The 14,828-nt window shown below is 36.6% G+C and overlaps 3 protein-coding genes and 1 non-coding gene across 6 annotated transcripts; 1 reads left to right on the top strand and 3 right to left on the bottom strand.

The window, feature by feature from the left end:
- Nucleotides 1–538: 538 nt before the first annotated feature.
- On the top strand, nt 539–4,718 carry LOC111809814. Its single transcript, XM_023696249.1, has 5 exons — nt 539–840; nt 922–1,066; nt 1,239–1,396; nt 3,116–3,200; nt 3,288–4,718. The coding sequence occupies exons 1-5, from the start codon at nt 752–754 to the stop codon at nt 4,365–4,367; spliced, it is 1,557 nt and encodes a 518-aa protein (XP_023552017.1). The 5' UTR covers nt 539–751; the 3' UTR covers nt 4,368–4,718.
- Nucleotides 4,719–5,696: 978 nt separating this feature from the next.
- LOC111809736 (protein CURVATURE THYLAKOID 1D, chloroplastic-like) lies at nt 5,697–8,308 on the bottom strand. 3 transcript variants are annotated; one of them, XR_002817292.1, is made up of 7 exons: nt 8,106–8,308; nt 7,617–7,825; nt 6,776–6,880; nt 6,582–6,653; nt 6,415–6,491; nt 6,132–6,285; nt 5,697–5,984 (listed from the first exon to the last, which is right to left on the bottom strand). XR_002817292.1 is itself a non-coding variant. In XM_023696137.1 (6 exons), the coding sequence occupies exons 1-5, from the start codon at nt 8,251–8,253 to the stop codon at nt 6,426–6,428; spliced, it is 600 nt and encodes a 199-aa protein (XP_023551905.1). In that variant the 5' UTR covers nt 8,254–8,308; the 3' UTR covers nt 5,697–5,984; nt 6,415–6,425. The 3 variants fall into 3 exon arrangements, 2 of the variants coding, with proteins under 2 accessions (XP_023551905.1, XP_023551904.1); XM_023696137.1 differs by lacking the exon at nt 6,132–6,285; XM_023696136.1 differs by lacking the exon at nt 5,697–5,984 and having other exon boundaries at nt 6,182–6,491.
- On the bottom strand, nt 7,131–7,221 carry LOC111810970. Its single transcript, XR_002817485.1, has one exon. It is a non-coding gene; the product is annotated as a small nucleolar RNA snoR128 (small nucleolar RNA).
- A 712-nt stretch (nt 8,309–9,020) lies between the features above and the next one.
- LOC111809801 (ATP-dependent 6-phosphofructokinase 5, chloroplastic-like) lies at nt 9,021–13,863 on the bottom strand. The gene is made up of 13 exons (XM_023696231.1): nt 13,385–13,863; nt 13,181–13,274; nt 12,692–12,765; nt 12,174–12,285; nt 11,854–11,949; nt 11,605–11,706; nt 11,437–11,511; nt 10,748–10,888; nt 10,530–10,646; nt 10,349–10,453; nt 10,167–10,247; nt 9,496–9,624; nt 9,021–9,424 (listed from the first exon to the last, which is right to left on the bottom strand). The coding sequence occupies exons 1-13, from the start codon at nt 13,690–13,692 to the stop codon at nt 9,257–9,259; spliced, it is 1,602 nt and encodes a 533-aa protein (XP_023551999.1). The 5' UTR covers nt 13,693–13,863; the 3' UTR covers nt 9,021–9,256.
- Nucleotides 13,864–14,828: the final 965 nt, after the last annotated feature.

Here is a 14,828-nt window from a genome sequence, read left to right as displayed (position 1 = left end):
CTCACCCACGTGAGGAAATTATTTTACAATTCTAATGGTTTTTTTTATAAATAATTTTTTAATTTTAAAATTTGGAGAAAAAATAGAGAAAAAATATATATAAAATATTAACCATCCACCCTATTACAATTTAAGTTATTTATAAATTTAAAAAATGTCGGATAGATATCTAAACTTTTAATTTCAGGCATCATTGTTTCATTAGACTTTTGCCCATTGAGAAAAATTTCTCATTGTTGCTTTCCGTAGGAGTCTAGTCCGTATGCTCCAGTCCCAGTGTGATTGATCATTTTCTCGAACCAGTTACTGATCATTGTCTTGGTAAGCTATTGACTCACCAACTAGCTAATCAGACGCAAGCCCCTGTTCGGGTGGATTCCTCCTTTTGCTTCTCAACGTACGAGGTATTAGTAGCTGTTGTCCCCCTTCCAAGGGCAGGTTCTTATGCGTTATTCACCCGTCTGCTACTTGAGACACCACTTTTTGTCGGACTTGCATGTGTTAAGCATGCCGCCAACCTACAAACGGTGAATTTAGTTCGAGTTTGTCAAGAAAGGGCGGAGAGATGGGCCTAGTCCATGAGTCTTGAGCCCAATTTCCTTTGCTTCTCGTCCACCTCAAGCATGGGCCATGGCGAGAGCGGGTCCAGGAAATCAATCCAGAAGGGAAAGGGAAGGAATCGAATCAATTTGATTTTGTTGTACCGCCATTTTCATCTCTGCTCACTGCTCTGCTTCACAGTGTATGCTTAATGGCCATGGCCGGCAACGACCTATTCTCTTCTTTGATTTCAGACATTAAGTCATACTCTGGCAAAGACCCTCTGCTTCCATGGCTCCGGTATGCCCTCAACAAATCACACTCCCATTTCTCTGCTTCTTCTTTGTCTCTCACACCTTATTCCTTGCCATTTTCTTGCAGAGGGATTCGGAAAATGAAAGACTCGTTGCCTACTCACGTTTTGAACGATAAGCTTCCTCGATTCTTGCAGAAATGCACCGAGAAATTCGAGTCCGATCGGCGTTATAGAGACGATTTGCGGTATCTTCGCGTTTGGTTGCAGTTGGTAACTTGTTAATTCATCTCGGTTGTTCTTTTTTTTCTTTTTCACTTCCTNTTTTTTTTTTTTTTTTTTTTTTTTTTTTTTTTTTTTTTTTTTTTTTTGAAAAATAGTGTAGTTAGAGTTTGATGTTTATAGCTTATAATGGTTGATTTTGGGATTCAAACCTGATAATCAGATGGACTATGTGGATGATCCAAGAGCGCTCTTGAAAACCATGGAAGAGAAACGGATTGGGAGTAAATCTTCTTTGTTCTACCAAGCATACGCCCTGTACTATGAGAAGCTTAAGAAGTTTGATGATGCTGATAAAATGTACCACTTAGGAGTGCAGAAGTAAGTTTTTTATTTGGAAGTTTGAATTCATTTTTATTTCATGTCTTGTTCCTCTATACGCTATGTGTGGCTTTATATTATGATTAATATGATTAATATGTATAGTTTTGTGCTATTGTCTCCTGTTCTGTGAACCAAATTCAAATCTGTGTCTATTGAGAATTGATGATTTAGAGATGCGTGATCGAGACAGAATAGTAAATGGATTGTGTGGTTTTGTCAGAGAATTGGAGGTAGTTGAGAATGACATCTAGCGTGAGATTTCACGTCTGTTGGAGAGGGAAACGAAACATTTTTTATAAGGGTATGGAAACCTCTTCCTAACATATGTGTCTTAAAACCATAAGGCTCACGGCGATATCTAATAGGTCAAAACGGACAGTATCTGCTAGCGGTGGTGGGCTTAGGCTGTTACAAATGGTATCAAAACCAGGCATCGGGCGGTGTGTTAGCAAAGACGTTGGGCCTTCAAAAGAGGTGGATTATGAGATTCCACATCGGTTGGAGAAGGGAACGAAACATTCCTTATAAGGGTGTGGAAACCTCTCCCTAGCAGACTCGTTTTAAAACCGTGAGGCTGATGGCGATACGTAACAAGCCAAAGCGGACAATATCCGTTAGCGGTGGGCTTGAGTTGTTACATTTAGTCATATGCTTTTTCTCGAAATTTTTCAATGGAAGTTTAAAAGACTAAATATTTTTGTGCTTTTATCTTTCTTCAAAACATTATGATAACACCTTATGATTCAATAATCTTAGTATTTTAGTTTCATTATCCGTGCCCATGCCCATTGCGAAAATCAAATCTCTTGGAAGAAAAGAAAGCCGGGACAATTCGTCAACTTGGATAGCCTTGGCTAAGGGCAATACTAGTTGATAGTCTCAAGAGGAAATCATCTGAAACAAGGTAGAGACTAAATCTGTTAAATCAATGAGGCTTAACTGAGACAGAAGAATTCATATAGGCATATCTGTTCTCTCTCTTTTTTATTTGTGCAGTAGTTTTAACTTTCCAGTTTTCACAAGGATATTAAATTTGGGTTACACGTGTTACTCATGGCCTATTAAAAGTAGAAGGCCATTAGAAGTAGAAGGCACTCTGTTGTGATCTTCACGGATAGAAAAAGATTGCAATCAATTTGATAATGATCCTGTGACATCGCTTCTTTGGTCCGAACTCAGGAATCCCTTAGATATGATACAAAATGGATCTTGTTCTATCGTTGATAAGAGACTTCTCTATAAACAATATAAATTGGAGTTTGAAGAAGGGGAAGGAGAAGGGGTCCTCGACCCGCAATAGATAGAGGAGGATTTTTTCAATCACATAGTTTGGGCTCCTAGAATACGGCGCCCTTGGGCTTTCTATTTGATTATATCGAAAGGCCCAATGAATCAGATTTTCTCTATTGAGCTAGGTCATTTCAACGCAAACAAATCCTTTCTGATAAAGAGAATGAGCTTTTAAGTAAATATGTTCATGATTTGCTTGTCAAAATTATCATTGTTCTCAACCTTTTGCCTTTTCCTTTGGGATAAGATTATTCTATTTTGTGAATTCTACCCACATTATTACATTTTATCATTCTCATGGCTGACTTCTGTAATTTTTGTAGTTAACTTTTATCTCTGCATCAATATCATTAAATCTTGTATTGAAGTACCTGCTATTAGTGTCAAGAAGTTAAGATGGAAAGACATGTTTTGGTTGTTGTACAGGCTTGCTGAACCTATTGATGAATTACAAAGGTCATATGAGCAGTTTCTTCGTCGCATGAAAAAACACAATTATAAGAAAGTCCAGGTGAGCTTTTGTAAATATGCACTCTACTTTCTGTCTCTTGTTGGGAAAATTCAGTTAGCTTTCTAAGGAACAACAGACATCCTGCAGCATCAGCATGGAAAAACTTCAAGGAGGCATCTGTCTGACAAAATCACTTCTAATCAAGGTGATGCCGTGGTGAACAATAATGAGGATCAAAACAAAGGAATTTTTCAGAATGGGACTGAGAAGATGCCTCAAGATTCAGCAGCTGAATCCAGGATGCTTAAGAGCGACGACACGGTCGTTGCGAAATTTGTAGATAATGCTATTTATGGGAAATCTGTAGCAGAAGATGCTTGTCACCACGGTTTGGTGGAACCAACTGTGAATATGAAAGAGGCAATGAATGCAATAAATAGTATGTTTTCTGAACCAATAGAGATGGCTCCTGTAGGTAGGAGATCACATAGAAGCCATTCCAATAATGATTGCAACTTAAATGGTGGGTTTGAGGTGTTTGTTGACGAGAATCTTGATAAGAAACCTGAACTAGAAAAGCAGATGCCACAGCACGGTAGTATGACCGAACCATGCCAGCTCGAACAACCGCCTTTGATGATTTTTGTGGACGATGAAGCGGGTGGCGAGCTTGGCAACACAAGTTATGAAAAGGATGGATCAAAGTTGAGCGAATCACGATATGTCGTAGGAAGTTCTATGGCATCGGCGTCACGTTCAAAAGCGTTCGTGTTTCCTTGTGTGGACAATCCTGAAAATGTCGATGACGACGATTCTGATGTACAAGATCCTATTGAAGCGAAGTTTAGAGAAGATACAGTTGTTTGTAGGTTTGTTGGTACTGCCATTTCAAATGAGCCAGAGGTGGAAAACATTTGTCACCATGGCTTGGTAGAGCCAACAGTTAACCTGAAAGAAGCCATGGACGATATCAACAACATGTTTGGAAAGCCCATAGAATTTGTTAGGAGTAGGAGATCCAAGAAGCATGAAAATCCACCAGAAGTGCAGAATGATTTTGGTGGGTTCTCAATACTTGTTGATGATGATCTAGAGCAGCCTGCACAGGCTCAGCCACCAGTAAAGTCATCAAGAAAACCAAGAGACTGTGATTTGTTTGAGCCAACAGTGTTTACTAAAGAGGCCATGGATGATATCAACAAAATGTTTGGAATGCCTCTTGATTAGTAGTCAACCACGGGCTATGTTTCTGCTTGGAATGTCAGCTTCTGATTGAGATGTGCTTCTAATGTGTACTGTAATTTTGAATACGTAGATTTTGATTCTGGTTGATTTCCCAGTGCTTGTCTATCATGAAATCTTGAATAGGAATGATTCCAAATTTCAAGATTTTATAAGAAGGAAATGTTGAGAATTGTTGGGAGAGGAGTCCTACCTCGGCTAATTAAGGGATTGATCAAGACCTTACGCGCGCAGTGGAATATGTAGTTTTTGATGAAGCTGAGCTGATTGCCTCATTGACATGGGTTTTGCTGAGCAGTTGCATAAAATCCTTACACAACTGAGTGAGAATGGTCAGANGATGAAGCTGAGCTGATTGCCTCATTGACATGGGTTTTGCTGGGCAGTTGCATAAAATCCTTACACAACTGAGTGAGAATGGTCAGACCTTGCTTTTTTTTATTTTATTTTATTTTAGTGCGACCTTAGGTAGTGTTCTTGCAGAGTTTGTGAACCCCAGCTTGTGTGCGCCGCCTTGATTTAGACACTAAGATTTGCCCCGACTTTCATCTCCTTTGGATTATTTGGGTTTCTTTTCCTAATGTAAAATGTTCACAGTGAGTAGGAAAAGCTTGTTGTTGGACTCTTTTACCAATTGGATGTTTGTGTTAAAAACATTCTCAAATTTATTCCAAGTTTTTTATAGATTTATTCCAAGAATCTATAATTCTTTGATTCTCAGAAGTGGCATGATTTTTGTTTGATGTCTTGGACTTCTAGTCTGGATAATCTGTCTGCTGGCCTAATAATAATCGTTCTTTTCGGTTTCTATCAAGTTTCAATTTCGGCATCTCAATCTCAATCTTAGAAATTCATTCGATAAAAGATAATCTAAGAATTCATTCGATAAAAGACAGAAAGTTGATAACATGTTAAGAATGAAAAGATTAAAGTGGGATCAAACATATAATAAATAAATAAATAAATAAATAAAAAGTGTGATCTAAAGTCCAATTTTTAATAAAATCTTATAAAGTCCAATTTTCAACGACTCTCTCAAGAACACGATGGTGAAGCCATGAACACTGTTGGTAATAGACTTCTTCCTTTATCCTCCATCATGAGTTAATCGTGAAAATTCATTGATATTGTTTTAGTATTTCAACATACATGTAAAAGGGATAAAGAAAAAGGATGAGAAACGCTGCTTTGCTGCCTTTTAGTTTGCTCATTTGTCTATTAAACGTGGGGCAGGAATAAGCATTCAGTGGCTAATAATGTTCATGTGCGCCCTGAAGCTAAAAATGTAGAGCAAATTCAGAAAGAACCACAGAAGAAAGCAAATAAAAATCAATACATGAACAACAAACCGACAAGAGGTAAGAGATTTGGTCAAAAGGGAAACAGAGGAAGAGGCTTGTTTGACAGATTTCCATCTTTTTCCCAATACTTTTGATTGTTTTTGACGTCTCTTAACAGTGAAGATTTTCTCTCCCTTCAATGAAATGAAAACGTGAAAAGAAATGGTGAGAACACAAACCCAACTCTAACATCTAAATGGTTTCATAGAAGGCTGAATACTTTTACTCCCAAAGCTACCACGACTCGACCAACCGATTAAACCTTCCAAAAAACAAGGGACCAACATTAGAATTTCGACCTTCTCTCCAACCAACTCGTTTCATCTGAGTTCAACCGCTGAGTCAAGACATTACTCAACAAGTTCATGGTTTATACACACAAAATAAATGAACTTGGATTATTGCCTACCTCCACCACCTCTATAGTAAAAAAGCATCTCCATAAGAAATCCCATCTCCTAGAAGAAAAATCCATCACTCTCATCCCTTATTCCCATTGCATAAAAGCCTACTCTTGTGTTATTGAACATGTGAAAGATTTACAATCATTCTCGTTCTCTTTCCTATTAAACAAACAAAACAATACTCAATCAATGCAATATTCGCTTATTTCCATTCAAGAGGATGTAAAGATATCTATGCAAAGATAACTAACAACCTAATAAGAAGTATAAAAGGAAAAATTTTCCAACCAAATCCGACGTCAATCCGAACCAACAACCTGGTCCTTTAACTCATCGATCTTAGCAGCCAATTCATCTCTACTTTCCTGAAAGGTCAAAAACAAGAGAAATTTGCTCATTTATCACACATTTGGAGGAAATGCAGGATCTCAAAACAAACCAATTTAAGCAACTACCTTCAATAACAAATAGCGAGCTGTGAACCATACTGTGTAACCAAGCCCCACAACTTCCAACAGCTTAGGAACCTAGATTACAAGACTCGACGGTTAAAAATTCATATGAAAAAGAACTTTACCAATGGACCCCCTAAAATTGCAGTTCTAAGGAAATATAAACTCTAACAGAGATTAATGTAAGAACTACTCACCACTGGGATGGAATCAATAGCACCAACAATGGCTGAAACCAACCAAAGGCCCAAAAAAGCACCAGAACCATATAGGATAAGATTGTATACATCAACAGACTCGAACTGCAAGCAAAAGTAATCGCAACCAAAAATGAAAACCTCAGTACATTTAAGACACAATATGAGAAACTTGTTCCTCAGAGGCACATTATATGAATCTATCAGAAACCCTCAGAGCACATTAAGACATAATTCATGCAAATAGGGAAAACTCGGACATAATTCATGCAAATAGGGAAAAATCAACAAAACAAAAGTTTGAAATTTTGAAGATAAAGAAATTCAACGATGAAAACCAGTAAGTGAAGTTAGGTTGCTCGATTAACCGCTCAGGTCGACATACTTGTCGACCTATCATGTAGCACTGGTATATGCTATCAAGTTTGATGATATCATCACTGCAACTAACTCTGAAAAAATAGAAGGCAAAAACCCAAAACATTTCTATTTTTGTATTAAAAAAATGGCAGAAGCCATCCAAAAATTGTAATAAAAGAAAACCCCGATTACTCAAGTAATGACACACACACACACACACAATTGTCAAAGATACAAAAGGCATTGAACAGTGGGATCTAGCCATAGCCTAAGCCACGGAAAGATGTTGAAAGCAAATAAATAAATAAACAACCAACATATTCAAATACCAAGTAGCTTTGAAGTTGAATCATTCTGTTGTTGAATTTTTAAAAAAAAAATAGGAGACGGCTTTAAGCATTTTACTAACGGATTTAACACATTTATATTGAAAAAATTCATGATAAATTACAATTCACATGGCTTCAATATAAGCCCTTACTTGAAGACCGTTCCATAAATCGAACGCCTGTTCTTGCGCACCCTCAACTGGTTCTTCTGATGACGCCATTTCGTCGGATGGGAGCTTCTCAGCAGGAGAATCTTCCAAGATTATCGCACCATCCCGTTCTTCAGTAATGAATGGTCGATAACCATTTGAATCATCAGAGGCTGCTGCTCTTGGCAACGAAACAGAAAAAGGACGACATCCTAGGAACGAATGGAGAAAAAGAAAACTCTTCAAAATTCACATGCATGTAACATTCCCCCAACATCCAAACGAAATGGCTAATCAGCTCATCGTTATACCAGAAGAATCGATAAAGAACAGTGCGGACAAAGCAAAGAAAAGCATAAAGCAATCAATCAAGAAAATGAAAAAACCACAAACGACACACAGAAATTCAACTAAAAAGTAGAGAACACCACAATACAACCTAAGGGAATGTTTTGAATGGCACACTGAGAATGTAATGAACGGAGAACATACGGAAGTGAAGGCTACGAGTAGAGCGGGAGACTATGGCGATTCTGAGAGGAAGAGAGTGCCTCGGACGGAGCTGCGGGTTTCCGGCGAGAACAGTAGAGAAAAGTGGTAGGTTAGAAATGGGTCGGGATGCAGAGAGCTCCATGGCCATGGCGGGAGAGAGGAATCGGTGAAGCGGTGGAGCGTAGGAGTAGGGCTGAATGGACCGATGAAAACCCTATATATAGCGTCCCAGCCCAGATTCTTGTCTTTGGCCCACCTTTTATTTTTTGAATTTCCATTGAATTTTTTAATTTTTGAATTTCCATTGAATTTTTTAATTTCCAAATATGGTCTTTGGAGGATTATTATTTTTCTAGAACAGTCCACCTTTATTTTCGTATCATATTAAATTCAATTTAATTTGGTGCCAATTTATTTAATTGCTCTTTGTTAGGAAACAAAAATTTCGATTGATAATTCAACACTAAATTGATAAGCCCCTTAATTTTGTATAGTTATAGTATAATTTAATAGATAACCGCACAAGTTTAAGTTTCTAACCTAAATATAAATTTAAATTTAGAAAATTTACACTTTTTACACAAGGTAAGTTCGGGTTGGATGTCATTTTATTACTAAATTTTAAAAATATTATTACTATATATATATAACAAGAATCAACTAAGTATTGTCTGTTGTCGTCTCTTCTCTCAAGAAAGCGAGAAAGCCAACGATAGGGCAATGTAGGCAACGTGTTCGATGAACTTTCCAAGCACATCATACCGCTAGATATACAACATTAAAGAGTGCAAGCAATAAACTGATTCTTTGTAAGATAAACTAAATCAAAACATGATCGACTCACAAATCTATATGTTTTTGTATTAAATATCAGTCCTTTTCATAATTTGCATTGCTGCAAGAACAATAAAATGATGCAAGAACTTGGTTTCTTTCTCCTCCATGTACCCTTTATTAATCAATGAATCATCTCAAGTACTAATGTGCTGGCTGCTATACACTTGACAATTTCTCACTGAATTATTTATTTTACCAAAACCATTGGCATAAATTAATAAAAAAACAAAGAAACTGAAGCTACCTGCCTGCTTGCCTGCTCCCTCGGTTTCTCTTGCATATAAATTGAATGAAGATGATGATGATGATGATGATTACATAAAATCTGGTTGACCTGTTGAAGTTAGACATCGATGCCACATTCGGCTATTGGGGTCCAACATCCTGGCATACGAAATCACTTCTGGAATGGGAAGATAAACGTAGTGTGTGTTGCAGATTCCTACTGTGATGCCGCTGTATCCTGCAAACGCGCCGTGGACCTGTAATCGAGGAAGAATTAGTGGAAGAAACCCCCTGAAGAACCTGGAGGGAGGAGAGAATAGGGACTCACTGCATTCTGGCCCAATACGGTGCACAAAATCCCATCAGATGCATTTGCACGGCATGCACGGATCATATATGTTGGATCAATGTACTTCACGTCAACTGGAACACTAATCTCCTTGAAGTATTTCTTCATCTGCAAGAAGAGGCCAAAAAAATGGTAAGATATGTTAATGCAGCAGCAGAATAATCCTGATCAAGTTTCCAAATGCACAACAAACATCCTCGATCGGCTACCATGCCTTGAATAGCTTACTACTAGCTACTTAGCTACTAAGGTCGGAAGCAAACTCACTGTTGACGAGGGGAAGGAGAAAGAACCAAACAAACACTTATTTACTGAGATAGTTCAACCTGAACTTTTACATGAGAGTCAATGAATTAGCTGCTTTATCGAGTGAAAGAAGAAAAGAGAAATGCAAGATGGATGAGAATGAAGCAAACAATTCTAGGGTAGTTCATAGGGTTACTCAAATTTGATTAATTTCTTTATTTCTAGGGGAGCCAAGCCGAGGTGAAGGAAGAACCACCTAGTTCAGATTTAAAACATAAAATTTCAAGCAGCAAAACGCCGTACAGCTCCCCAAGTATTATGTACCAACGTAAGAAGTAAGCAGGGGATCATAGATTCTCTCAAAAAGCACGATGATTAATCTACATGGAAGTAAATTTACAAACCTCTTGTTGAATATATACGCCAATATCACCTAGTATAATGTTCCCAGATGCATCGGTGGCATTTGTTTTTTGTACCAAATTCTGCAGTTAACGCAAAGCATCAGTATTTCACTCTAATCATTTATGATAAACATAGTCAAAAAAGAAATTAGAAGATTCATAAAAATAACAATACCGAGTACCTGCCCTGCTCCCTCAGCCACACAGACTACAGCAGACCCCTTTGTCTCTATGAGATATTTCAAATGGCGTAGAACACCATGGGGCCCATGTAGTTGGAAAGGAACCTAAGAACCATTGGTGATATCAGTATGGCATCAAGTAAATAGAAACTAAATGTTACATTGATATTTTGACTCATACCTCAGGGATCAAGCATACATCAATCTGCCCACTAGCAAGTGCTGCTTGCATTGCTATAAAACCACTGCTGCGACCCATCAATTTCACAATCCCAACTCCATGATAAGCACTATGTGCCTACACCGATTTTTAAACATAATTATGACGACTTCCAGAATGAGGAAGGAAAGTTGCACATGAACACGGCAGTATTGATTCAGCAATAGAAAGCACGCTACCTCAATGTAGGCAGAGTTTATTGCTCGTTGGGCTTCTTCAACAGCAGTATCAAAACCAAAAGTTTTATCCATCAATAAGATGTCATTGTCTATAGTTTTTGGAACGCCAACCACGGCCACCTTTAATCGTCTTTTTCGACACTAAACAAACAATAAAATATTCAACAAAGTCAGAAATGGTGTTGCTTTTTCTATTAAGAAGCAGAGATGTCTCATTACAATCAAAGACCAAATAATAATAATAATAGGAACAAAAAGTATCATACTCTCGCTAAATGAAAATCCACACTTTATTAAAGTGGAGTGAAGACTGAAGAAAGATCAGAGTGATTCTAATTAAATTCATGTAGCTTTAGAATTGGTTCTGCAATATCATACAATGCCTATTGGATTCATGTTCTCGAAGAACCATAGATTCCAGTATATGACACGCTTGTGAGGTGAGCTTGAAGTATTGGAAAAACATATAGAGTGAGAGCATTCCAAAATACTGCAAATTTGCGTTGTAAACTCAATTTATCACTAATTTTTCTAGCGTAATTTAGATGCAAAGCATAGAAATCAAACTTAACAATAGATCATGAAAAAGAAGGCAATATCAGTACAACAACAAAATTCACAAATGTACTCACTGCACATCAGGAGAAACTAGTATACAAAATTGTCAAGTTAGAGAGGCTATGACCTACCTCGTTGTGTATCACGTTAGCCCCCGCATGTGTGCCATTTCCACCCAAAACAAAAAGCAAATCAATTCCCCTTTCCTGAAACACGGACAATATGTGCCTCAATGATTTTCAAATGGTCTACTCCCAAAAAAACTCTACATTATCGAACTAAGAGAGTCTGTTTCAGACCTGCAAGCTGTCAACAATTTCGTCAATGGTAGGACCTCCACGCGAAACTCCTAACAAACTTCCACCAGAAAGATGAATGTTCTGAACCACCTTTCTGGACAACTAGGAATGAACGCCACCAAAAAGTCAATTAAACAGCTTCAGCTAAGGCAACTCTTTCAACCACATTGTCGTGTGAGAAGCAGCACTGTTATAAGACATGTGGTTCTACAGAAAATATAATTCTATGCATGCCAAAGAGCAACCTACCGGCATTTCTGTCAGTTCTTTGTCAGAGAATCCGCGATATCCAAATGGAATCCCAACTATCTTCTTCACACCATAAATTTCAAGTGTGATTACAATCTGTATAAGAATGCATATTCTCTGAGAACGTAGAAAAAAATGCTGAAAACCTCTTCCAAAACAAGCATACAAATAAAATCTAGAGTGCATATCCTTTTAGAAATAATTGACGCAATAACATCTAAAAATGAAATCTGCTTAAGTTCATGAAATAAAAAAAAAATAAAATAAAATAACTTTTGCAACTGAAGTCGAAAGTAAAATAATGATATAATGAAAATAACCTGTCTGATAACATCATTAAGGCCAGGACAGAGACCTCCACAAGTCACAATTGCTGCTTTCACTGCTTCTGGTTTAAAATATATTTTCTCTCGAGGCCCAGCACGATGAACCCTATAAATTAGAATTGTTATATTATGCATGGATGTAATTAAGAACCAAAATGCATTAGTTACTTTGAGAAAGAAAATACGCAAGAAATTCTTTTCCAAATTTGTGAAGCCCTATGATCCCTTTGACAAGCTAAATAACCCATAGTGTCTTAGCAATCTTTCTTTTCTTTCCCTGATTTCCTTCTTTTTTTATTAAATAAGTGGCCATACTGCCAAGTGATTTCCCCTCTTAGCCATAGTTTCAGTTCACCCCATAATTGAACTTCAAGCAGTCTTTTAAGGTTCTAGAAAATTAACAATCGCTTCAACAGTTCTGGAAAAAGGTTAGTATTAAAACTTTCAGCTCAATTATACCAATGCAGGCATGGCCTACAATCGCTAATGGCTATAAATTGAATAGATTTTACCATTGTTCTACCCATGTACAATTGGGGTCAATGCACTCAGCACCGGCAGACCTACGTGATGAGTAATTTATGACCTGGGCAGTGCACAATAAAACCAAACTTATGAGTACATTCACTAAATTTCTCAAAAACAATAACAAAACTGCATGTCATTATAATATAGACGAGAAATTTTCAAGTTACCCAGGTTAGAAAGTGAAAACAGGCCTCAAGAACAAGTTCTAGTATCACATGTAGCAAACAAATATTCAGAGCCTACATGTCAGGGAGTGTTTAGAATATATCTTAAATGATCATCCAATAGCTTAAGTTTCGTTAGTATTCATAACATAATGAATGATCAGGAAGAATATGGCAGAAACTGAAGTGAAAAGAAAATGGAAATAGTTCTCGAATTAAGGAAAAACCTTCAATACGGTGTTGAAATAAATGATGACCAACCAATCAACTTCCAAAATGTTTTCACCATAACAGTGACAGAAAATATACCTTGAGAAGTACACGATCATTATTGTTTACGTATCCATGCCACTCTTCATCTGACGGATAACCTCCAGCAAAGGCATCCGAAACCGGTGGTGACCTGCAATTCCAATCCAAACAAACACACATAGTAAATATCGACATTCATACCAAACAAACAAACAAAAGGAATCATGTAACCAGAAACTAAAGGAAAAAAGGGAACAACACCTCATCTTGAGGCAAAAAGTGGAAGGAATAGGAACAGCATCTCCGAAAACGTCAGTAATGTGAGGGAGACTGAAGCGCTTTTCGAAGTCCGCCTGGTACTTCATTTTCCAATCAGGATCACTAAAATCAATCGCTGTATTCTTGCGTTCATCCTTAACATCAACAGAGGCACAGATTCTTCCAAAAAGCTTCCTCGAACTCAGACTCAAAAACTTATCACCATTAAAACCGAACAGTCCATTGGAACAGTGCGATACCTGGTGATGAAACCCGAGTTTGGGACCGATCGCGTGCGAGATAGAACCCATCAAACGGCGATCGGTTCGAACAATGGAGGAACAACGTCCAGTATGAGGAACAGAGGATTGAAGAACTGGCGACAATGAGAATTGTTTCTCCAGAGCTACAGTACGGACGGAGACGAACGTCCAGTCCGATACGAACTTCGAACAAAAGTGGTGGCCGTCTGGTTTTCCCGTTTTGACTTGACGACCATGCTCCATATTAACCCTTCTTTTCCACCTTATATTACAATATTGCCATTCACCTTCTATTATTAGCATTTAATTTGGTGTAATTCGATTAGACTTTTGCGAAAAAAATGGCGATGAAAATCTAAAAAATAAAATATAATAAAATAAAATATATTTTGTATTTATTAACATATTTTAATTAAAAATGAATTGAATCTATAACCTCGAATATTATATTTTTAAATATAATTATGAATTTTTTAATTTTTTAAATTTAAAATATGATGAAATTTGTATAATGCATAAAATCTTCAAAAATAATTATAAATAATATGTCTATGAAATACATATTAATTAAAATTAAAAATAAAAAGATAAAACACTGATTTTTTTTTAGATTTAGAGTTCGTTTATATTTGGTTTTAAGTTTATGATTGAGATAAAAAAATTTAAATGAGTTATTATTTTTTTATTAATTTGATCTTAAATTTAAATATACTCTATTAGTTTAAACATATACGATCGACCAATAAATTAAAGGTTCAAATTTTTCGACTTCAAATGATGTCCAGCTAATAGAATAACCGATGGTCTCTATACTTTTCAATTTTATAATAATTTAATATATATAGTAAAAAAATCTCATCAAATCAAATGATAATTTTTATTATATAAATAAATAAAATAAAATACATAAAAGCAATGGAAATAATAATAATAATAATAATAATAATAATAATAGTACAAAAACAAATCAATGATTAGGGTATTCTTGGAGTCAATGGGCTTGCATGTATCATAATTAAGTGAAATGAATAAATCTTTTTGGGAATTTGTCCAATAAAATATTAAAAAGTGTCAGAAACAATGTTGTCCACAACTCTGACAACTTCAATGGATGTTATAATTTTTGTTATTCCTATTCATTCGAGCCTACCACTTATCTCGACCGTCCATGTAAATTACGCGTT

The sequence above is a fragment of the Cucurbita pepo genome, chromosome LG14 (assembly GCF_002806865.2).
Source record: "Cucurbita pepo subsp. pepo cultivar mu-cu-16 chromosome LG14, ASM280686v2, whole genome shotgun sequence".
In the NCBI taxonomy this organism is placed as follows: domain Eukaryota; kingdom Viridiplantae; phylum Streptophyta; class Magnoliopsida; order Cucurbitales; family Cucurbitaceae; genus Cucurbita; species Cucurbita pepo.
This window is presented reverse-complemented; position numbering and strand designations above follow the sequence as displayed.